Source organism: Microcebus murinus, chromosome 7, assembly GCF_040939455.1.
Source record: "Microcebus murinus isolate Inina chromosome 7, M.murinus_Inina_mat1.0, whole genome shotgun sequence".
NCBI classification, from domain to species: domain Eukaryota; kingdom Metazoa; phylum Chordata; class Mammalia; order Primates; family Cheirogaleidae; genus Microcebus; species Microcebus murinus.
The window spans coordinates 106,919,943-106,944,271 of NC_134110.1; the positions used below are offsets into that span (position 1 = coordinate 106,919,943).

Consider the following 24,329-nt stretch of genomic DNA (forward strand, 5'->3'; position numbering starts at 1 on the left):
CATTTTGATTGTATTCTAATGTCAGCACATTAAAAATAAGTTGAATACCTTTTAATGAGTTTTGCATATGTATCAGTGTGGCAAAATTGAGTTTATGGTTTCTAGGCCCTTGGGTAGCTAAATGTTGATTGCTGAAGAGTATTTTCCTGACAGTGGTTGTCTCTGTGCAGAGGATTCCCTCCCTCAGCTTCCGTGTGCTTGCTGGATCTGGTCAAGTGGCTCTTAGCCTGTTGTGGGAGGCCCCAGACAGAATGTCGACACAAATCCATGGAACTCTTTTATAAATTTGTTCCGTTATTGCCAGGTATGGTGATCCTTATGTCCTATAAAATGATGGGTTTTGCTTTTGCCAGTTGCTTAGAGATGCGGACTTGTTTAAAATGTGATCTTTCCATTTATTTAAATGAATGTTATGAATAATATGTTTCTAATACATAGAAGAAGTATGTTCAGTAATCATTTCAGATTTGTGTGACATGATAAATTGTGAGTATTCATTTTTCAAAGATTTTTAGAAGGAAAGATAAACGCTATTTTGATGTTGGTCAAATAATAAGTAAATTTCAAATTTCCCATTATCTTTTATTTTGCTACAGCTTTGTTTTTCCATCCCATTTAAAGGAAGTAAAGAGTTCAGTGACCATTGCAGTTAACATGATATTTAATTAAGATTCAGAATATGAACAGTTAATGAAATAATACCATTCTATTTTAACATGTAATTAATAAGAAATTGCTAGAATCTTAAATTTGAATGATCTCCCATCATTGTGATATTAAAGAAGCAATGAACCTATGCTTTTCAGTAGTTATTCCCTAAACCATTAAACTGTACCTTTGGATTGAACTAATTACTGAGTTTCTTAGGAATAAGAGTATTGTTTGGTTTTCTCCAATAAGTGCAAACCTGGGCTTGGTAGCCTTGAAGTGGGGCAGCTGTGCCCCAGGATGGAACAGGCCCAGCTCTCCCCACCGTGCACGGAGCACTGGGCTGGGCTCTGCATGGGCAGCACCACTAGGCGAGGGAGGTGCAGCATGTGCGGGGTGAGAGGCTTGTAGGAAATGCTGGGATTGCAGGATCTACTGTCTGGGCTTTTTCTCATGGAACAAGAGGGGAAAAAATTACTTTATATATTTCTAGGCTTCTAAAATTTAGAAGGATTCTAAATTTTGTTATACTGTAGAATATGTCATATTGTTATATACTTTATTCTATATACTGTATAGTACATGTAAATATAATTGAATTCATGCTATATTTTATGTATGTTATATAAATATATAGATAAATTTACTACATTATTTTACATGTATAATGGAAATGTATATCTGTGTTTTAATTTAGATAATTGTTTTAAAAACATCATTAGTATTTTAAATATGCTTACTGCTCTTAGTTAAAGTTTGTTTGTATTAAGTCATTCTCACAACAATCCTGTAAAGTCAGTCAATGAAGAGTGGACTGGTGGCTGGGGGATAGGAGGCTTCGTATTTCCCTTATTTTTAGAGGAAACTGGGGTCCTGATACTACATAGGTAGAACTAGTTATTGTCTCCTGTGGCCCACACAGTTTCTAGGGATGTCAGCTCTACTGATCCTCAGATCTTTGTTTTTGGTCTTCTCCTCTCAGTTGCCTATGAGAGGGACCTTGTATATTCTGAATTAGAGCTCCTTCTCTCACAGTTGTTTTTGTTAGACAAAAGGTGCCAAGTAGTCAGTGAGCCTTGCCCTTCTCCCAACATATAATTTGTAAAAATTGAGTGAACCTCTTTGACTTAACCACTGAGGCCTTCCAGGCATCCGCTTTTCTTTATTCAGTCTCTTTTCCCCCCAGTGGTTTTTAAGGGACAGTGTCAGGTGTCTCTGGGTCATTGCAGTGTGGGTGCTGGGTGTATGAGCACCCAAATCAGTAGGATGTTATGACAGACACAGGCTTGCCTCTGGCCTGTGTCAGGCTGTTGGAGAGGGGTGGCTCCGGTGGGTTCTGAGTACTGAGACCCCAGACAAGTGCAGACATGCTCCCCGAGAAACACTGGGTGGATCGTAGGCGGAGGCCTATGTATTTTATGTATTTCTTTCTTTGATTTAGTAAAGGTTTAATATTTAAAAGAAAATATATTTTTAAAAGCTTATAATTTGACTCTTGTATTTAACGAACACTGCACTTACCATGTGGTAGATGCTGTTCTAAGCATGTGTTAGAATACTAGCTACTTTAATTCATTTAATCTTTGTAATAACCAAGAGGTAGTTACTAGTGTTGTTTTCCATCATGAATGAGGAAACCGAGATGCAGAGAAGCTGCGTCCTCACAGCTGGGAGGCAGCACAGCCAGCATCAGAACCAAGGGTCACAGGGCTCTTTTGTGACTTAAAAAAAGGAAAAATAATTTTTAAGAAAAAAGGCAGGGGAAAGGATGTTAGTTTATTGCTATTACAGTGGTATCCAGCTATTTCTGGAATGTTTAAAGACACTGAAGAGACCAGCTTTGATGGCAATACAAAAATAACAGTGAAGCAAGTTATGAGTGCTATAGTAAAATAAAAAATTATCCCACATCATTTTGAAATTTCGATTAGTCACAAAAGAAATTTAATTATGGAAGTTATTTATACATGTGTTTTAATCCTGGTTTTTTTTTTTTTTTTTTTTTTTTTTTTTAGGGAACAAATCCCCTTCCTTATGGCTGAAAGACATTACCAAGGAAGAAGATGTCTCTTTCCTCATACACATGTTTGAGGGGGGCGGCAGCTGTGGCCGGCCGGGGGGCATCCTGGCCCAGCCCACCCTCTCCCACCTGCCAGGGCGGTTCAGCCTGCGCGCAGCGCTGCACTGGCTGGACCTGCTGCTGGCCGCCCTGGAGTGCTACCACACATTCATCCAGAAGGGGACTGTGGAGGCGCTCGAGGTCCTGGGTGGGTCTCCTTGCCCCAAGTTGGTATGGCCAGGTTCTGCCGGGAATCACCGGGGCAGAAGCTCTCTGGGGCAGAATCAGAGCGATGGTGCCAGGTGCTGTGCCAGGAGCCTTGCCCGCCTTCTCATGCAGTCTCCCAGCGAGGGGTGATGCAGGCAGCAGAGCTGAGGCTGTGCAGGTCTGAACAGACCCTCTCCTTGCTTGCTGTCCTGTTCACAGGCTCTTGATCTTTTTTTTTTTTTTTTTTTGAGACAGAGTCTTGCTTTGTTGTCCAGGCTAGAGTGAGTGCCATGGCGTCAGCCTAGCTCACAGCAACCTCAAACTCCTGGCTCAAGCAATCCTCCTGCCTCAGCCTCCCAAGTAGCTGGGACTACAGGCATTCGCCACCGTGTCCGGCTAATTTTTTGTATATATATTAGTTGGCCAATTAATTTCTTTCTATTTATAGTAGAGACGGGGTCTCGCTCTTGCTCAGGCTGGTTTCGAACTCCTGACCTCGAGTAATCCGCCCGCCTCGGCCTCCCAAAGAGCTAGGATTACAGGCATGAGCCACCGCGCCCGGCCTTGATCTTTTTATAAAATAAACTTTGGCAGTTTTCATTTAAGTGGAGCACATTAGAAGAGCTCTTCCTGACAGGAAGCTCTGGGATCTCATGCTAAGTTTTTGTGTAGAGTGCCTTTATTTTTCTTGCATGTTCATATTCCTTGAGCTTTTTTGTCATAGTGTGGTAATAATGGTGGTGTTGGCAGAGAGTAGCATCCCACGCAAGGTGGGATGCTCTAAGTGCGCCTCACCTGGAGCAGGGAAGAAGGAAGTGGGCAACCCTAGCTTTCTAGAGGTGACCTGTGGAGGGAGGAGGCAGTGCTTGGTGTGCAGCAGCTGGAGCGCACGTCAGCCGGCAGGTGTGCTCTCTGCTTCCAGTTCTCCGGCCAGGCGTGTGAGTCCTTTTCTCCTTGGACTGAACCCAGCCTTGCCAGTTCGAATATATTCTGTTATGTAAATGATTTTTAGCATGGGTTATATGCTGTAGTGCGTAGTGGCAGTACTTTACGAAAGGAACTATCATTCTGTCTTTACTTCTGTCAGAGATGAAGTCCCTGTATGGGGATTTGGGAGACCCAGGCATTCTTATTTTTCCCTTGAGGGTAGTAGAAGTGGTCTAGTGATGTGTGTCTGTGATGCACACGTATGTGCAGGCACACATACGTGCTGATGCTCAGGAACACAGATTTTATACAGTTCTGAGAAGAGTTGACTCGTCAGCATGAAATACTGCTAAGAAGAATAGGTTAAGACAGCTGTGAAACTTTTATCAATGTTAGCTGTACAACTTTACACTTTAAATTTGTTGTTTTAAGGGATCTCATGACCTCATTTTGAAAATTAAACAAGGGAAAACCATAAAGAAGTAAAACTAATCTCATTCCCCAGTAATAAAAAACTAGTAACAGTTTACTGTTTACTCATCTAAATTTTTTCTATACAGAAAAAATTTAGATGAGTAAACAGTAAACTGTTACTAGTTTTTTATTACTATACAGAAAAAATTATATGTATATATTTTATTCTCTTTTTGTACTTAATGGGATCATTTTGCAAAAGGATGTCTTAGTCATTACTTTTATTCATTCTTTTGTCGTGTATACCAATATTGTAAATTGTCCCATTTGTCTGAGACTTTCTATGAAGGTCTCTGTACCCTGGGGCAGTGAACTGTAGTCAGACTGGGAGAGGTGAGCGGGCACCTGCCTGTCTTTTGTTAAGCAGGAGAAGGTGGTGGCGAACCGGACAGAGATGGAAAAGGAGAACCAGTCTGAGTGTGTTTTCAGACAGATGAGTTTTATGAAAAAGCCTGTTTGGGATTTGATCTAAAACTTGATTCCATAAGATGATCAGTGGCCATCCACACCCACTGGAAGACCACTGCCATAATTTGTCTCGGTGTTGCCCCTTTGAAGGACATTTAGGTTGTTTCTGTTTTTTCATTATAAAAGCAATGCCAAAGTGAACGTTGTTACACGTCTTTGAAATTCTGTTATTTCATTAGGCTAAAATTTCAGCGCCAGATCAAAGCATGTGGTTTTTTTAAAGCATTTGATAGGATTGGCATGCATATTTTTTTAAAAGCTTTTGGTATGAATTGCCAGATTGCCCTTTAAAATGATTGTGTTAATTTATATTCCTATGAATAGTGTTTTAAGACCTGATTTTCCATAGATGCGTTCTTATTGTATGATTCTAAAATTGAATTCAATTTGGGTTTTATTATTCTTGAAATGAGAAGAAATAACTGTCATTTTATTCAACTTCTATTGAACTGTTTTTTTCTTTTGAAAAATTTTGAATTTTGACTAAAAGTATATCATACCTGTACTTAAAGAAGCAATTTTATGTTACTCTTAGAGTTGGGAGGAAGCATATATTAATATTTTAATGTGATTATTATAGGTACTGGAGCACAGTCTTCACTTTCGAAGGCAATGGCTTTCTTTTTAGAAAGCATTGCTCTGCACGATATTACAGCAGCAGAAAGATGCTTTGGCACTGGGGCAGCAGGTCAGAGCCTCAGCCCACAGGAGAGAGAAACGTACAACTATAGCAAATGCACCATTGCAGTCCGGATTATGGAATTTACCACAACCCTGCTCAGCACCTCCCCAGAAGGATGGAAGGTAGGGTCTCTCCTGCAGCTCTGCTACTTTGAGGTCAGTACTTGGTATTGGAAAAATGCTTTAAAAGCTCCTGTTAGAAGTGGTTTTGGCTTTTCTAGAACTTTCTGTTGTCAGAAGAGTTATCTGTTCTTATTTATTTATTTATTTTGATTGAGAAAAACTATATGTATTTATAGCATATGGCATGATGTTTTGATATATGTATACATTGTGGAATGGCTAAATGGCTAATTAACACATCCGTTACCTCACATATGTAACATTTTTTTGTGATGAGAACATTTAAAATCTCTTGGCAATTTTCAAGTATCCAATACATTATTATTAACTAAAGTCAACATGTTGTACATCTGTTTTTAAAAATATTAAAAGTTTGTGTTTCCTTTAGATTTTCATTGTGTGAATAAAATATAAAATTTTTTTCTAATTCTTTTATTTGTTGCATTTTTTTTTCTTTTTCAAAATTATTTTGGATTTTTTAGAGACAAGGTCTTATTCTGTAACCTTGAATTCCTGGGGTCAAGCAATGTTTCTGCCTTGGCCTCCTGAATAGGTAGGCCCACAGGTGTGCGTCACCACACCCAGCTAATTTTTTCATTTTTTAATTTTTTGATAGAGAGAGGGTCTCGCTGTGTTGCCCAGGCTGTTCTCAATCTCCTGGCCTCAGGTGATCCCCCTGCCTCAGCCTCCATGCCCAGCTGCATTTTATACTATGATCAAGCGTCTACCTTAGAAAACACACATGGCACATATTTGCAGATATATTTGTGAGGCTTGTTCTGTAAATCAACTCTATTCAGTTCATCCAGGGAACGTGTACTAAGTGTCTGCTGCACACCAGGCCCCATTCTGTGCCCTGGGGATACATTAGAGCCCTAAGCTGGGGGCTGGGGAGCTGTCTGCAGGCAGAACCCCACCTGCCGCCTGCTCTCGTAGGTAAACTTTTATAGGAACACAGCCGTGTGCCTCTATCCACCTGTCTGTGCGTTCATGCTGTGATGGGTAAGGAGTTGCAGCCCACAAACCTAAAGTGTTGACTGTCCAGCCCTCTGCAGAGAAACTCTGCCAACCCCTACCCTGGGTGGGCAAAAGTCCCAACCTCATGGACTCTACACTCTGGTGAAGATATATTAATAAATGCTGGCTGACAGCATGTTTTTATTCAAACCATTTCTTACAGCTGTTGGAAAGGGATTTGTGTACCACAGACCTTATGAAACTCTTGGTGGAGACTCTGTATGAGCCGGTGAGCGTAGGTTTCAACGTCGGCGATGTCCAAGTTATGAATCATCTCCCCAGTGTTTGTGTGAACCTGATGAAAGCGCTGAAGAAGCCCCCACACAGGGACATCCTGGAGGCCCACCTGAGGGAAACAGTCACAGCACAGAGGTGGGCACTCGGGTGGTGTGAGGCCCTGCATTATCATGGAATTTGTGGTCCCAGTACTCTGTAGTGCTCTGCAGCCCCTCCATGGCTGGTGTCACTCCCATTTCCTAGGGAAAGGGCCTCACCAGTGGGTGTTTGGTGCCAGCGACCTCAGCAATTGTTTGGAAATCATGTATTTAGCAAGTGCCTGCACCAAGTGTAAGCAAGCTTCAGACATGGTTAGATTTCCATGTTAGATTTCCATGCTAGATGAGTGTGTGTGGACCTGGTTTGGTGTTGCCTGTTTGCTTTCCAAGATCATGTTAATGAACTCGAGTGCCAAGTAATTGGTAAGTTTATAACACTGCACATATGTTTTCATTATAGCCTGGTAATGAGATCAGAACCTACTTAGTTTTCTTTCTGTTTTTCTGTCTTTCTTGCGTGTCCAGCATTGAGAAGCTTTGTGCTGTTGACTTGTACAGCCCTGACACGCACCTGGACAGGACCAGGCTGGCTTCTGTTGTGTCTGCCTGTAAACAGCTTCACAGTGCTGGTCTGCTGCATGTTGTATTACCACCTCAGGTAACCCCAACCAGTTTGTTTTTGTATTTCTTTTAGCTTTAGTATGATAATATTTATATTCTTTGTTGGATATTCTTTAGGTATAGAGCATGCTTAAATGGGAATTATAGGAATACTTGCTTTAGATGTGTAGGTAGTATCTGGGATATAAACATGTAAGTAAATATAAAAATGTATAAATAAAAAATGAAAGTAAAATAAAGGACATTTGAATATTTCCAGAGCAGCCTTCTGAAAAACTTTAGGAACTGCTATTGTGTCTTTGTGTTGAGACAACACAATGAAAAATGTAGTGTAGTAAACAAAGTTGAGCTAAGATTTCCATGAAAATTGGAAGGCAGTTGTCAGTGTAGCTAAAGTAGATTTTTTAATTAATGAGAGGAGTGAAATTGTTTCTTTCCATAAATTATCTTTTTGCTAGGCATTTCAGTGTTGACTTTATTTTAGCCTACAGATCGGCATCATTCTATTGGCACAGAACTTCTTTCCCTGGTTTATAAAGGCATTGCCCCTGGAGATGAGAGACAGTGTCTGCCTTTGCTAGACCCTAGTTGCAAGCGACTGGCCCATGAACTTCTGGACCTGGCCTTTGCTTTTGGAGGACTGGTAGGAAAAACAGCTATATACTGTGCTCTCCCAGTGGTGGAAATATATAACTCACTTGCAATGTATCTCTAGAAACAGTGGAATTTAGTTGGGTAAGGTCTTAGCTGGACAACTGTAGTTGGCTTACATGAGCTGACTTTCTTTCTAAAAGACTATTTTCTCAGCAATTTTTTTAAATAAAAGAAAGAGAACAATAATATTCCTTTTAAATTGTGGTTTCATCTATCCCACCTTGTTTCCAAAAGTACTTAGGCAGAGAACACTTTGTGACTGTAAAGTTGACATGCGGCCTCTTCTCTCATCCATGGTGGTCCTTTGGGTGAATGATTTGGGAGGGCTTCTGAGGGACTATTCTAGAGGCACCACAAAAAAAATGTCTTTGTGGCCCTTTGAATTATGCAGGCTGGCATCAAAATAGTCCCCACTACTGCTGAGATCTGCAGCCAGCTCGTGTGTTCACTCTGTTCCATCTTCTTTTCTCTTGGGGCAGAAACCTCTTCTTTGCCCCTTTATCCACTTAATGTAGATGATTACATGTTTGAATTGTCTAAAAATACTCGCCCTTCCTAGACTTTACTCTCAAATCAGCAACGATAAGATTTTCTGGACATTTGGAAGAAACATGGGTCAGGGAAGATTTCTTTCCCAAAGTGAAACCTAGAAAATCAAGGCTGGTTAAACTTGAACCGAGGCTGCCCGTATCAGGCTCTCTTTAGACCTTACTGTGATTTTCCAAAGTCATCTGATACCCCAGGGTCTTTCTGTAACCCGGGAGGCTGTGCCCCAGTCAGAGTACTTCTCCTTTCCTCCTTGCAGTGCGAGCGCCTCGTGAGTCTTCTTCTGAACTCAGCGGTGGTGTCCACGCCGTCCTCAGGCAGCTCGCAGAGAGGCATCGTCAGCTTCTCCCACGGGGAGTATTTCTATAGTTTGTTCTCTGAAACAATCAACACTGAACTGCTGAAAAATCTAGATCTTGCTGTATTGGAGCTCATGAAATCATCAGTGGATAATCCGAAAATGGTAATGAAATTTTCCTTTAAGTAAATATTTTCTCATATAATGCTTATGAAGGGTTACCATATTCCTGAAAGAATTCCATTAAAACAAAACACGATTTCTTCTTAGAGGGTTAAAAGCTCTTGCTAATATTTAAAAACAAAATCAAAGAAACCAAAACATAGCCATTACCAGTCAATACTTAATGAATGGATTTGAAACAGTGATTATTTTTTCCATTCCCTCATGCCTCACCCAAATCTCTAGGCCTAATATTATAAGGCACAACTAAGTAGGATGTTGACTTTTGCCAAGATGTGGCATTGGCACCTACAAGGCAGCCTGAGGCCCAAAGCTGGCTTTGCTTTCCTGCCAGCCATAGCTGGCACCCACACTCCAGTGACCTTCCTGTACTCAGAGCTCCCTTGTGGTCTCAAGGCTGAGCCATCATATCCTGCATATTCCTGCTATGACCCCCTGTGTCCCCTCACATTGAATCGAGATAAGTATTGGACACATATTTGACTTTGGTTTGCTAAACTTCTGGGATTTTGAAATCTAACCCGCTCTGTAGGGACAGAAACTGTTAACTGTTTGTATGACCATTTTAAGGGAGAGTACATAATTTCCTGGTAAGTTGAGCTTTTATTCCAAAAAGGGCTTGTCTATTATAGGGGAATATTTTGTGGTAGATTATACTAGATTATACTAGGAATTTATATATATATATATATATTTTTGAGACAGAGTTTTACTTTGTTGCCCAGGTTAGAGTGAGTGCCGTGGCATTAGCCTAGCTCACAGCAACCTCAAACTCCTGGGCTCAAGCGATCTTCCTGCCTCAGCCTCCTGAGTAGCTGGGACTATAGGCATGCACCACCATGCCTGGCTAATTTTTTCTATATATATTAGTTGGCCAATTAATTTATTTCTATTTAGAGTAGAGACGGGGTCTCGCTTTTGCTCAGGCTGATTTCGAACTCCTGACCTCGAACAATCCACCCGCCTCGGCCTCCCAGAGAGCTAGGATTATAGGCGTGAGCCACTGCGCCCGGCCGGAATTTATATTTGTTTAAAGTTAGAAATAAAATTGTAGTAGACCCATGATAGTCAGAAGATTTAGCATTCTGAGCTCGGAAACTATTCAGACTTCTGGAGAACACGGTAGATAAAAACATATGCCTTTACCTCCTCCAAATCCCTCTAAAGTGACAGAATGGGGTTAAAAAAAGGCAACAACACAATCTTAAAGGACACAGAAAGTGGAATGACTTTCAGGAGTGACAATAGCTGTAAATAAAGAGGACAAGTATGATAGACTTCAGAGTCCAAGACAGCTGCACCACATGCGACAGGGCGGCAGGGACTGGCGGCCCCATGTGCGGAGCCCCAGCAGGGCCAGCCGTGGACTGCAAGTGTGAGGGGAGGCTGACAGGGAGGACTGGGGGAATGCCAGCCCTCGCCCGCGGCACCCTCCTCTCCCTGCTGCTGGGGTCTCACCCTCCCACTTTAGGAGAAGATGAGCGCTGATTCTCTGGAGAGGGTCAATATCTCTGGATGGCACAACTCCGGCATGGCTGAACGTAAAGATACCTTCGGGAAAGCAGGGAAATTAAGTGGGAGCCTACCTAATTCTAGACTTGGAGGCTCTTGGCCCTTTTCCCTGATTTGGCTTCCAGAATACTATCAGCTCGGTGTGTCCCCTTGGCTGGATATCAGAACATCCTGACAAGCCCTAACAGGAAACAAAGATAGAAACATCACCAACAGCCAGGTCAGCTCTTAACAGGCCTCACCGCCAGCGCATCCTGCACGCTGCACAGCACTTCCATCTGTTCTGACATGGGAGCCAGCAGCCAAGGAACCCAGGCACCCAAGGAAAGGGATTCCCAAGGGGTCAGCAGGAAAAAAACAGCTCAGGGCAGAGACTGCTCAGTGAAATGGACATAGAAGAAGAAGAAAACCTCAGAGTTGCAGGAAGATACTGTATCCACGAAATAAGAATTGCCACTGATAAAGGACATTAGAGAACAAAAAAGCTCTTCGGAGTTAAGCATAGGCATCAGAGATTAAATATGAATGGGTTTGGAAGATAAGATCAAGGAACTTTCACAGAGAATAGAGTGAAAAATACAGAAAATAGAGAAACGTGGAGGAGCGCTGGGGTCAGAGCTTGAGGCCTGGGTGCCAGAGGGCAGGGCCAGGAGAGAATTCACTGTTGACAGCTCAAGGGGACCCCCCAGGAGTGAAGGCCTTGAGTTTCCAGGTAGAAAAGGGCTATGGCATGTCCAGCACAGTGCGTAGAAACGGCTCCAGATGGAGCACATTTCTTGAGAATTCAGAACCCTAGGGTTTCACCACAAGAAAAGATCCTGAGAACTTCCTACAAGAGGAAAACCAGTTATATATAAAAAGATCAAGAAATTGAGTGACTTTTGTCTTCTCAGTAGTAGTGTGGACACCACAGTTCATGACAGAAATCTCCAGCCTGGGGTTCTGACTCCAGCTGGATCTACTAATCATGTATGAGAGTAGAATGTAGGTGCTTCAGACATGGCAGGTCCCAAAGGAGTGGTTCTCCTACACATGTCTTGTCTGGAGGCTATTGCTAGAGAGTCCCAAGGCTCTCCAGGAGTGAGCCAGGAGAGAGGAGATGCTGGGTGCAGGAAGTTGGCCCCAACACAGGTGTGGACCAAGTCTCCATAGAGATGGAGGGGGTGGACTTCCTGGTGTGTATAGAGGACTTGAGGCGATTTCTTAATAATTAACTTGGGAGAGTTTGATGACGAATTAATGATAGGCACACTAGAAACAGCAAAGAAAGCAAACAAGGGTTACTTTCAGGGAAAAGAAAATGTTTCTAAGAAAAGGGAAAAATATTAGTAATTTGAAGTGCCTGTGAAAAATGTTTATATTGTCAGAGTGACAGAATTACTGAGTCTGGTCTAACCACGATTTTTGCTAGCACTCTGTTCAAAGGGTGGTGGTGGGAAAGGACATGTGTATGCATGTGTGTGCTGTGTACATGGGTGTGTACATATGATTGTACAGTGGTGGTGCTGGTGACAGAAAAGAGCTAATTCCTCTTCCAAGTGGAGTTCCATCGAGAATGCCCCAAAATAAGAAAGCCAGGATGGCAGGATGAGCCTGATGGCACAGATGAGTCAGGTCAAATTTGGGGAGTTTTGAGGTAGGCAAGCCTCTGTTATAAAAATAGCATCTTTGTTTTCCAAGAATACCCGTGAAATGAAAGTAAAGTTTTCTGTGTATCTGCCGTTCTCAATATTAAGACTTTTTTCTTCACACACCACAATGTTGTTTCAGGTGAGTGCCATTTTGAATGGTATGTTAGATCAGAGCTTCAGAGCTCGAGCAGGTCAGAGAGACCAAGGACTGAAACTTGTGACTGCAATTCTGCGAAATTGGAGGAAGTTGGATTTGTGGTGGGCCAAGGATTCTCCTCCTGAAAGTAAAATGGCAGTGCTGGCCTTACTAGCAAAACTTTTACAGGTACTTTGAGAAACCTAAAAAAAATATAGTAATGTTTGTTGTTTTGAAGTCTATAACTTGTATCTTTAAAAAATTTTTGTAAGTTGCTTCAAAAGTTCATTGGTGTGATAAATAGAAAATATTTTGGTAGGATAACTGCAGAGTACTTTACATTTGTTACTTTTCCCATTATTTTGTATCATTATTTATTATACTATTATTTCTAATACTTTGTTTTTGTTTGTTTGTTTGTTTGTTTGTTTTTGAGACAGTCTCACTCTGTTGTCCTGGCCAGAGTGCCATGGCGTCAGCCTAGCTCACAGCAACCTCCAACTCCTGGGCTCAAACAATCCTGCCTCAGCCTCCCGAGTAGCCGGGACTACAGGCATGCACCACCATGCCCGGCTAATTTTTTCTATATATTTTTAGTTGACCAATTAATTTCTTTCTATTTTTAGTAGATACGGGGTCTCACTCTTGCTCAGGCTGGTTTCGAACTCCTGTCATTGAGCGATCCTCCCGCCCTGGCCTCCCAGAGTGCTAGGATTATAGGCGTGAGCCACCACGCCCAGCCTCTAATACTTTCTCTTTTTTTTTTATTTATTTTTTATTTTATTTTATTTTTTTATTTTGGCATATTATGGGGGTACAGATTTTAAGGTTTCAATAAATGCCCATTTCCCCCCCTCCCCCCATAATACTTTCTCTTTACATGCATTATCTTAACAGATGGTATTAAAATATTCCAGAACAAGATTGTTGAAATATTGTTGAAACCCGAGGACAAATTTACAGTTTGTTTCTGAAATGTAAACATTTGTTACAGGAAATAGAGGCATAATATAGAAATGTGTCATGTTCTTGTTTTTCCTCCTGTAGATTGATTCATCTGTATCTTTTAGTACAAATCACAGCTCATTCCCTGAAGTCTTTACAACGTATACTAGTCTACTGGCTGATACAAAGTTGGGTCTACATTTAAAGGTAAGTGGTTAAAAAAAAAGACTTATTTTCAGTTTACACTCTCTTTTATTTTTTCATTTTTATATTTTTGATTATTTGTGGTATTTTTTATTTTTTATTATGGCAGATTTCAAACATGTACAAAAATAGAGAGCTTAGCACAGTGAACCCCCTCATTGTCCCCGGGCTTTGACAACCATGGATGTGTGGCGTGTCTGTTTCAGTTGTACAGTCATGCCACCTGTCAGCCAGAGGGAAACCAGGCTTCACGTGATCCGATCTGCACGTGCTTCTGTGTGTCTCTCCTAGAGATGAGAATGTTTCTTTTTACAGTATAGCTATGAGATTATGGTTTGGATTTGCTGTAGTAACTTTATTACACAACCATTTTTCTATTAAGAATAATATAAAACCTGTTGGTGATTTTTAGTGTCAAGCATTTAATAAGTATTGTAATTTCAAGGTCACTAATTTTATTTTTTTATTATTTTATTTTTTTATAGTCATTTTTGTTTTTATTTCAGCATATTATGGGGGTACAGATTTTAAGGTTTCAATAAATGCCCATTCCCCCCTCCCCCCGCAAGTCTGAGTCTCCAGCATGACCATCCCCCAGATGGTGCACATCTCACTCATTATATATGTATATACCTGCCCCCCTAAGGTCACTAATTTTAAAGTCCTATAATAATTTGATTTGAAGCTCTATTGAAGTGTGGCCATAATGAAAGGGATATTTTTACTGGTTAAAGAGCATAATGTTTTGGAATTTTCTGCTGTATGTGGTTAACAGGTTTACCATTTCAGATGTGATGGAGTTTCTTGGAATTTACCTGTTAGTCAAGGGAATAGGAATTAATACCTACGTCCTGTTAAGCTCAGTGCCAAGTTCTCAAGTAATGATTGGCTGTAAATTGCTCCATAGGTTATTTATGATGTTTTTTCCACACAAAGCTCATCTAGTACGTTTCTACTAGGGTCTTTATTTGTAGAAAGAGAAAGCACATACAGAATCCAAGCACAGCGTCCTGTTTATTTACATGTGTGTAGCATCATGTCAGCCGATTGACCTTGAGAGTACAAGCTTGAGGTACAGAATTGCGTTCAGGTTGGTTTTTAATATAACATACAAGTTATTCTAAAGGCTTTAGAAAATAGTACTCTTATTTATTCTGTAGGATCTGTAAGCCATGACAGGTCGTTTCATGCACCCGCCTTGCTCCACAGGGCCAGGCTGTCATCCTCCTCCCGTTCTTCACCAGGCCCACAGGGGGCCACCTGGAGGACCTGAGGCATGTCCTTGAAAAGCTCATCGTTTCCAGCCTCCCTATGAAGTCTAGTGAATTTCCTCAAGGGACTCTGAAATACAATAATTATGTAGACTGCATGAAAAAGGTTAGTTTTTAGTAGTATCAAGTAAAAATAAAATGTTGATTTTTTTTGCGGGGGGCGGGAGTTATTACATTTTTTGATAAAGAATGAGATATCTAGAATCAGAGAAGTACTGTAACTTTAAGAATTCAGTTTAATTTGTTTGGAAAACTGGCTGTCTGTGGAGGCAGGAGCATATCTCAATCTGTTAGAATTAATTTTTCCCCCCATTTTTGAATTATGAAATATTTTATGTGTGAAAATGAAATGTATAAAGTATGTATAAATTATGGACAGTAATTCCAAAAGAAGCTAGGAAATGGGATATTGCCAGTATGGTCGAATTTCTAAAATTTAGTAGAGTGGTGACTATTCAAGAAGCATTTAGTTACTGTCATTATACTACAGTTTGATTGTCCCGTATCTGAAATGCATGGGACCAGAAATGATTTGGATTTTGGATTTTTTTGGATTTCGGAATATTTGCATATACATAATGTGATATCTTGGGGAGGGGACCCAAATCTAAACAGGAAATTCATCTATATTTCATATATGCCTCATACACATAGCCTGAAGGTAATTTTATACAATATTTTTAAATAATTGTGTGCTTGAAATAACATTTGTTTGCACTAAACTGTTAGAAAGCAAAGGTGTCGGGTGTGGACTTTTCCATTTGTGGTGACATGTTGGTAGTCAAAGAGTTTTGGATTTGGGAACATTTTGGATTTGGATTTTGGGTTTTGGGATTGGGGGTGCTAAACTTGTATTTAGTATACAGCAAGGTCTCTGTTAGTGTCTTAAACAAGGTAGAGTATCTCTCTTTTGTATGAGCCCCGGGCAGCCCCACAGTCAGCAGGAACCCGGTCTCCTTTTACCTTTTTGTTCACACGGCATCTGTCTTGTCCAGTGTGGCTGCTTCAGGTCCTTCCTACCAGCAAGAGGGAGGAAAGGATGGTAGAGAGCCCATTTCTTCCCCTCAGGGCTCAGTGCAGGAGGTGCATGGCATTGTCTCTGCCTGTGTCCTGTTAGCCATGCCCCTGTGGGGCAGGCTGCAAATGTCATTTTCATTCTGGGCAACTGTGTACTCAACAAAAATTCAGGGGTTTGACCACTAAAAACGTGAGAGACTCACCTTTGGGAGTAGGCAGTGATCTGTCATACTCCTAATGAGCAATAGGCTAATGTTCCGGTACCCCAAAACAAGACATTGTTTTTGTTTTTAAGGCACATGTACATAGAGCAAGGAAGAAACACAAAGACTTAGATGATGAAAACACACCGTAGTGATGTTGGGCTGGAGACAGCACATGGTGTGGGTGTGGCAGCATCTGTCCTACGCCTGACCGCCCCAGCACAGCCCATCCCCCACGCTCCTCTCACAGTGATGCCATCACTCCTCCCAGGAGAGGCAATGACTTTCTAACTTTGTGTGTTGGACTGAGAGATGCTCTTTTAGGAGGAGAGTACAGGGAAACTGCACCTGTTGTATGGTATCTAGGACAGGTCATCAGAGGTGTTACAGCTTCCTCCCAACTCTTCTGGGCCCTTATCCATGGGAGCCAGTCCCTCCCTGCTGCAGGGTAGCCAAGCAGCCCCGTGGGAGGACAGTTTGCAGACAGCACCCATCCACACAGATTCTCTCCTCATCCCTTTAATTATTTTCAAATACACAGAAAAGTTGAAAAAATAATAAAATTGACATCCATATAACCATCTCCAGTATTCAACAGTTGCTAGCTTTTGTCATGTTTGCTTTGTCTGTATGTGTGTATGTGTGTGTTTGTTTTGGCTGAAACATTTACAGGTTAGTTTCAGACATGATGTTTTATCCCTAAATGATTTAGCATGCATGTCCTAAGGATAAGGCACAATATTGTTACAATACCTAGGGAAACTGACCACCCTCTCGTGTCATCTGGTTTCTAGTCCACATTCACATTTCTCCCAATGCCCCTTGTATAATTGGTTTTTCTAAGCAGGGTCTAATCAGCAGTTCCATCGAGTTGTCATGTCACTAGTCTCTTTTAATCTAGAGCTAGTTCATATCCCAACCCTTGTTTTGGTCCCTGACATTGAGTTTTTGGAAGAAACCAGAGAATGTCTCATTGATGTTATCCTCTATTAGCCTGATTGTTTTCTTGAGGTGTTTTTAAAACTTGTCCCTCTATCCCATTTTCCTCTAAATGGGAAGTGGGTCATGAGATTTAGGTTAACCTTCAGGCAGCAGTAGCACAGTGAGGGGCAGGTAGCATCAGGCTGTTCCCTTATAGTGAACTCAAGTCTGGAAGGCGGTGTGGAAAAGACACGTGTCTCCAGAACAGAAGGGCAGCAATGCCTGGCGTGGTGAACGAAGACGACTTTCAGAACCTGGGGATAAAGAGAAGAACAACATTTGCAAAACCTGAAAGTAATAAAAACTTAAGTATTTAATGAACATTATCATATGCCAGGCATTCACTGTACCTGTAAAGAAGACAAAAACATTAGCCTCTCTTAATTTTCTGTGAAATTGTTATATTTTTCTGTATGTATTTTTTATTAGAACTATTAAAAACAAAAAATAAAACCCAACAAAATTTTGATGATGATGATATATTTTTTTCTAGTTTCTAGATGCATTGGAGTTATCTCAAAGTCCTATACTGTTGCAGTTGATGACAGAAATTCTTTGTCGGGAACAGCAACATGTTATGGAAGAATTATTTCAATTTACTTTCAAGAGGATTGCCAGAAGGTAAGTCATCCAGTCTGGCATCCCAGGAACCATGCACATTTTAGTTCAGTTCTGGGCAATATCATCTTCTCTGTTCCAAACAAAGTTGAATGGCAGTTGCACTCAACTCTTGCCACTAATTTTTTTTTTTTTTTTTTTTTGAGACAGAGTCTTGCTCTGTTGCCCAGGCTAGAGTGCTGGGTGGGCATTAGTCTATCTCACTGCAACCTCAAACTCCTGGGCTCAAGCAATCTTCCTGTCACAGCCTCCTGAGTAGCTGGGACTACAGACTTGTACTGCCATACCTGGCTAGTTTTTTTTTCCCCTCTATTTTTAGTAGAGACGGGGTCTTGCTCTTGCTCAGGCTGGTCTTCAACTCCTGACCTCAAGTGATCCTCCCTCCTCGGCCTCCCAGAGTGCTAGGATTGATTACAGGTGTGAGCCACCACGCTTGGCCACCACTAAATTTTATTCCATTTTTTTTTTCTCCAAAACAAACATTTATTATAATGGTTTTCAAGCATATTAAAGCTAAAGGAAGAGGGATTGGCTGTTGGAGGTGTTGCGGGTAAGCTCATGCAGTGGTGGGGGTATCAGTGGCAGCTGGAGCGAAGAGAATCTGGTGTGACATCTCACACCATTGTGCTGGTGCAGCCTACCAGGAGGCCAGCATAAGAAGATACACTAACTAGGAGTCTGTGAATAAGTGCCCGGTGTTTGTCACATGTCCCTCCATCGCATCAGTCATCTGGCTGCCTGGCTTGCTGAGCTGATACCCAGACATACCAGCTTTATAACAGAGACTGGATTAAAAGGAAGATCTACGTGCTCTTTCGTCGGCAGGCCCAACAGGCCAGGAAATAATTGAGTTGGAAGTATCAGGAGGGTAGGGGTGGGCTTGGACAGGTGTGTACAGCATGCTGTAGTGGAACTTTTATATTATTGAAATTCTGTTTCCATTTGGTTACACTGTAGCCAAGGTTGAATATATTAGATGAATGTGAGGATCTTGTTCAGTCTGAAACCCCTATTCCTTTCCTCTTTTCCTTTTTTTTACTTAAACATTTTTATGATGACTTAGATGGGAGTTGTTCTTTGTCGGTTAATGTCGGTTCCAGTCCTTCAAACTGTTCATATCTGCTTTATAAAGCAGATACAAAGTTAGTACATTCATTGTACTAACCCTTCTTCAGGACGGGGTGGGCGGTGGTAACACAATTAGTTGTCTCATCAGGATAAAGTCTTAGTGAAAAGTAAATGTTCTCTAGTTATTAAAAAAAGCTAACTGAGTATAAATGAGGTTCCAGATTGAGCACATCAGCATTTCCCAACTTTATCCCTCCCTTTGATTTTTTTCTTTTGCTGCTGTTATTATGATTTAAAGGAAATCTCTGACACCATGTTATTTTACCTCTAAATTCTTCTGTATATATCTCTAAGAAATGTTTTCTTGGATAGCTACAGTACCATTATCAAATGAACAACATTGTCAGTAATTACATATTCAGATTTCCTCAGTATCCGGTGCTCCTTATGTGTTGGATTATTTGAATTTTCATATATGGCATTTCTTGGTTGTGTCTCTTAACGTCCATCTGCATCTAGAACAGTCCGCCTTCTTTATTAACCCTTTGCACTCGGATGTCGAGTGTGACTCAACACGGTTAGCAAAATTTATAGAGATTAAAATTACTCTTTGAATGTATCAATAATTTGAAATATAAAAAAATCCAAATAAATAAGTTTGTATGAAAAGAAACTCCAGTTTTTTATTCTACTGCCGTGCTTTGTAAAATCTGGGGTATTTAAAAAATTAAATCCCAAGTAGAATAAAGGAATCGAGAAAAAAGCGAGTGCAAAGGGTTAAGTTTCCTTTTGCTGTTGAAGTAACCTGGACACTTGTGCTGTGCAGTTGTACGTTCTGGATTTAGCTGATTTTTTTCTGTTTTTTCATTTGATTTGTTCCTCTAGCTCTGTGTTTCCTGTAAATGGAAAGTTATATATAAAAGCTCAATTAAATTCAGGTTCAAATTTTGGCAAGACTGCTTAGTTGATGCTCTGTACTTCATATGTACATGTATTAGGAGGCTGTGATGTCAGCAGTGCTGATTTTAGTGGTCCTGGGTCTGACCAGATGTGCTCCTCAGCATCTTCCTAATGAGTTAGCATCCATTTGTGATAGTTGCCCTGAATCACTGGGAATTGCAAATGGCTATTTTTCTGATTCTTTTATTCCTTCTAAATTTAGTAGCTGGAATTACAATATGATGAAGAACTTACCCTCATCACTAGGACTGTTTGGTTCCTAAAAATACAGTGGGAAATATGGGACATATTTGATTATTGATTTTTGAAGTAAGGGCTTAATGCCATGCCTACTTCTAATTGTAAACTTCTAATGAATTTTTAAATTGGCATTTATATTGAATTTGTAAATATCCATGTGAATTTATTTTGAGTTATATTTTATAAATCATAAAACTTACTCATTTTTAGTATACTCTTCAGTGATTTTCAAGAACTTTACCAAGTGGTACCACCAGCACTATATAACATTTTTATCCCCCAAGTAAGATCCTGCTTGACCATTTACAGTTCATTCCCATTCCCAGCCCCAGCTTCAGGTGACCACTGATCTACTTTCTGTCTCTGTAAATTTGCCTTTTCTGGACATTTTGTATAAATGGAATCACACAATATGTAACCCTATATCTGGCTTCTGTGTTTAGCATAATGTCTTTGCAGTTCATCCATGATATAGTTCATTCCTTTCTATTGACATTTTAAAATATTATCATTGACCAACTATAAAACCTGCACAATAGCATAACATTCATTCTCTTTGAACATATGTGGAACATTCTTTAGGACAGACCATATGTGAGGCCATTAAACAAAGTCTTAATACATTTAAAAAGATTATATAGAGTATATTCTCTGACCACAGCGGAGTTAAATTAGAAATCAGCAATGGAAGGAATTTTGGGGAATCTGAAAACATTTCTAAATAACCAACTAATTAATAAACAACACATTTGTGAATAACACTTGGGTTAAAGAAGAAATTATAAAGGAAGTCAGATAATATTTTGATCTGAGTAAAATAAGAGGGAAGTATATCTATTATGTATGGGATGCAGCTAAAGAGGTGCTCAGAGGGAAATTTATATATTTTATTGTCTATGTTAGAAAATAAGAAAGACTTCAAATCAATAATCTAAACTTTCTACCTTAAAATCTAGAAAAAAAAACAAAAAACAACTAAACCAAGGACAAACTGAAGGAAGGAAATTAAGATTAGAATAAAAATTAAAGAGCCCAAAACAGAAAAATGGTGAAAAAAAAATCAACAAAACCAAAAATTGATTTTTGAAAAGGTAAATGGAATTGATAAACTGTTAGCTAGGCTAACCAAGAATAAAGGAAAAAACATAATTCATGAAAATTAAGAATGAAAGAGAAGATATTACCACTGACTTCTCAAAAATTATAAAAAAGGATGATAAGGGAATATTATGAACAACCTTATGCCAACAAACTCAGCAACTTAAGTTAAACGGACAGATTCCTAGAAAGTCACAAGTTACTAAAACTAACACAAGAAGAAATATTTTTATGTAAGAAATATTATTGAGTATTCCTCTAACAAGTAAATAAATTGAATTAATAATTAAATATCTTCTCACAACAGAAAGCCTAGACCTAGATAGTTTCACTGGTGAATTTTATCAAACAGTTAAAGAAAAAATAATACCAATACTTCATAAACTCTTTGGAACAAACAAGAGGAAGGAATGCTTCCCAACTCCTTCTATGGAGCCAGTATCACCCTCATATCAAGGACAGAAAATACATCACAAGAAAACTATAGACCAGTAAATATCCCTTATGAATATATACACAAAGTTTCTTTAAAAGATGTTAGTGAGCTAAATTTAACAACATATACAAGGGATTATACACCATAACCTTTTGGTATTTATCCTAGGAATGCAAGGCTGGTTTACCCTCCAGAAATTAATGTTATATACCGTATTGATAGAATAAAGGACAAAAACATGTTATTGCAGTAGATGCAGAAACATTTTTGACAGAATCCAACACCCATTCATGATAAAACCAACAAAGGTCGTCTAAGAAAAAGCAACAGCCAACAGAATATTTAATAGTGAAAGACTGGATACTTTCCTCCTAGGCTTGGGAATAAGGCAGGGATATCTGTACTTTCCCCTTGTATTCAACCTAATATTGTAGTTCTAGCCAGTGCAGTCAGGCAAAGAAAAAAAAGGCAATAATATTTTTTACTATTAAATATTTTTCCTTATTTTTTTTTTCTCCTTATGGGATTGTAATTTAACTTCATATCCTTTTTTCTTTTATTTTTTGCCTTTCAAAATTAACATTGTAGGATTTTAATTTAGTTTTTATTAATATTATTCTCACATTGCCTTACATGGTAGATAGTATTCCTTTTTTCCCTTTGCAATGTTGTTTCCAATGATATTCTATCATTACTTAATTATTCTACAATATACATAAAATACTTTCAAAAATAACAAGACCAATATTACTACATAGAATGACAGCTGGATAAAGTTTACATTTTCTATTTTAGCTACAGTTTACTTAGAAAGTACCCTTTGAGGATAAACAGTCAAATTTTGTGTTCTAAAATAATTCGATAGAACTTTTTTTGATGCGTGGTTATTATACCAATTAGGTATGCATATTTTAATTAAGTTTCAAATTTTAGAGATTGTTTTTCTTTTTCTTTTGACTTTTCTTTTTGAACATAGATGTGAGATGTTTACAGGGTTCGCAGCTCAGAACTACTGTCCACTGAGGTGCATTGCAGGGTCTTGCCTCTGCCTCTTCACTGTCCTTTTTCCTCCACATGACGGCTCCCACAGGTCACTCCACAGAGATCTTCCTCATTGCTTTTCCTTTAAAAACAAGCATATAATTCTTCAATGTATGGAAGTGTCATAGTATTTTGAAGCAGTCCACTACCAATGGACTTTTGGGTTCAATCTTTTGCTGTTTAAAATAATGCCACAGAAAATAGCCATGTGTTTATGTTATTTGTATTTTGCCAGTATATCTTTGGGGTAGAATCCTCAGTGTAGGTGCCAAGGTAAATGCATTTGTGGTTTTGCCAGCTCTCCGCATCTCTTCTTCCGGGGATGTGTTGCTTGTATTCCCTCCAGCAACGTAGGAGAGTGTCTTTGTCACTACTGTCATGGCAATATTGTCAGCGTTTACATTTACATTTAATGTAGTTTATGTAACATTTACACAAATGTAAATGTTTCCATTTACATTTAATTTTTGGTAACCCATCTGTTGACCCATATGTAAATTAGATCTTTGTTCTCTATCTTTTGCTTCTGCTTTTTATAAAAGAGTTGAATGCTCAAAAGCTGGGAGCTGTGTGCCTGCCTCTCTGTTGTGCTCACTAGCAGAAAGCTCCTCAAGAGAAACTAAATCCAGGACTGTGTCTGTCTTAGTCCTTCAGGCTGCTGTAGCAGAATGCCACAGCCTGGGTGGCCTACAAACGACAGGAATTTATTTCTCACAGTTCTGGAGGGTGGAAGTCCAAGATCAATGTGCCAGTGGATTCAGTGTCTAGTTGGGGCCTGGTTCCTGGTTCATAGACAGCACCTTCTTGCTGTGTTCTCACATGGCAGAAGTGACAAGACAGCTCTCGGGGGCTGCTTTTATGAGGGCCCTAATCTCCTCCCTCTAGCTTCCTCCTAATCCCATCACACTGGATGTTGGGGTTTCAGCATGTGCACGTAGGGGGCACAAACATGCCATCCGTGGTAGCGCCCGGATGAATATTACGAAGCCTGTGCAGCATCTAGTAGTGTGCTGCACCCTTAAACTTTTTTTTTTTTTTTGTGACAGTGTCTTACTCTGTTGCCTGGGCTAGAGTGCCATGGTGTCAGCCTAGCTTACAGCAACCTCAAACTTCTGGGCTCAAGTGATCCTTCTGCCTCAGCTTTCTGAGTAGCTGGGACTATAGGCATGCACCATCATGCCCAGCTAATTTTTTCTATACATTTTTAGTTGGCCAATTAATTTCTTTATATTTTTAGTAGAGACAGGATCTCACTCTTGCTCAGGGTAGTTTCGAACTCCTGACCTTGAGCTATCCTCCCTTGTCAGCCTCCCAGAGTGCTAGGATTACAGGCATGAGCCACTGTGCCCAGCCCTGCACCCTTAAACTTTTATGCCTGTATTACCTTCTGAATCTATTAAATGTCTACCTTCATAGCATCAGAATTTTAATGATCATTTAGTCATAACACTCTTATTTTTGTAGGTAAGGAAGCTAGCTGTGCATTCTTAAATTATAGATTGATGGGTGAAACTTTATGTTATTTGTCAGATGAGAAAGTAAAGGGCTAGATGGGTGCCTCTCTGTATAGGAAGTAGGAATGGTGGTTCTTTAGTAGGGAGAGACTAGAATTTTAAAATCATAACTCATGAGTTTCAGATCCTGGAAATGTGACCATCTTTGGGCCTGAGACTCTTCCATAGCCTTCCAGATGTTCTTATGGAAGCCCAGATTTAAAAGTACATGAAAACATTCTTCTTCCTAATGCCTAAATTTGATTTGAAGATTTTGGGGGATGAGTAAAACAG

The 24,329-nt window shown here is 39.9% G+C and overlaps 1 protein-coding gene across 4 annotated transcripts in view; it reads left to right on the top strand.

The window, feature by feature from the left end:
* The window catches only part of PRKDC (protein kinase, DNA-activated, catalytic subunit), a 159,173-nt gene that overhangs the window by 52,408 nt on the left and 82,436 nt on the right, over positions 1-24,329 (top strand). For all 4 annotated transcript variants that reach the window (XM_012790025.2, XM_012790027.2, XM_076005322.1 and 1 more), the window contains 11 exons: positions 171-304; positions 2,664-2,915; positions 5,364-5,587; positions 6,768-6,976; positions 7,405-7,537; positions 7,985-8,143; positions 8,960-9,163; positions 12,464-12,649; positions 13,508-13,612; positions 14,819-14,986; positions 17,575-17,702. In XM_012790025.2, the coding sequence (XP_012645479.2) occupies positions 171-304; positions 2,664-2,915; positions 5,364-5,587; positions 6,768-6,976; positions 7,405-7,537; positions 7,985-8,143; positions 8,960-9,163; positions 12,464-12,649; positions 13,508-13,612; positions 14,819-14,986; positions 17,575-17,702 (1,902 nt within the window). The remainder of the gene's footprint in view (positions 1-170; positions 305-2,663; positions 2,916-5,363; positions 5,588-6,767; positions 6,977-7,404; positions 7,538-7,984; positions 8,144-8,959; positions 9,164-12,463; positions 12,650-13,507; positions 13,613-14,818; positions 14,987-17,574; positions 17,703-24,329) is intronic.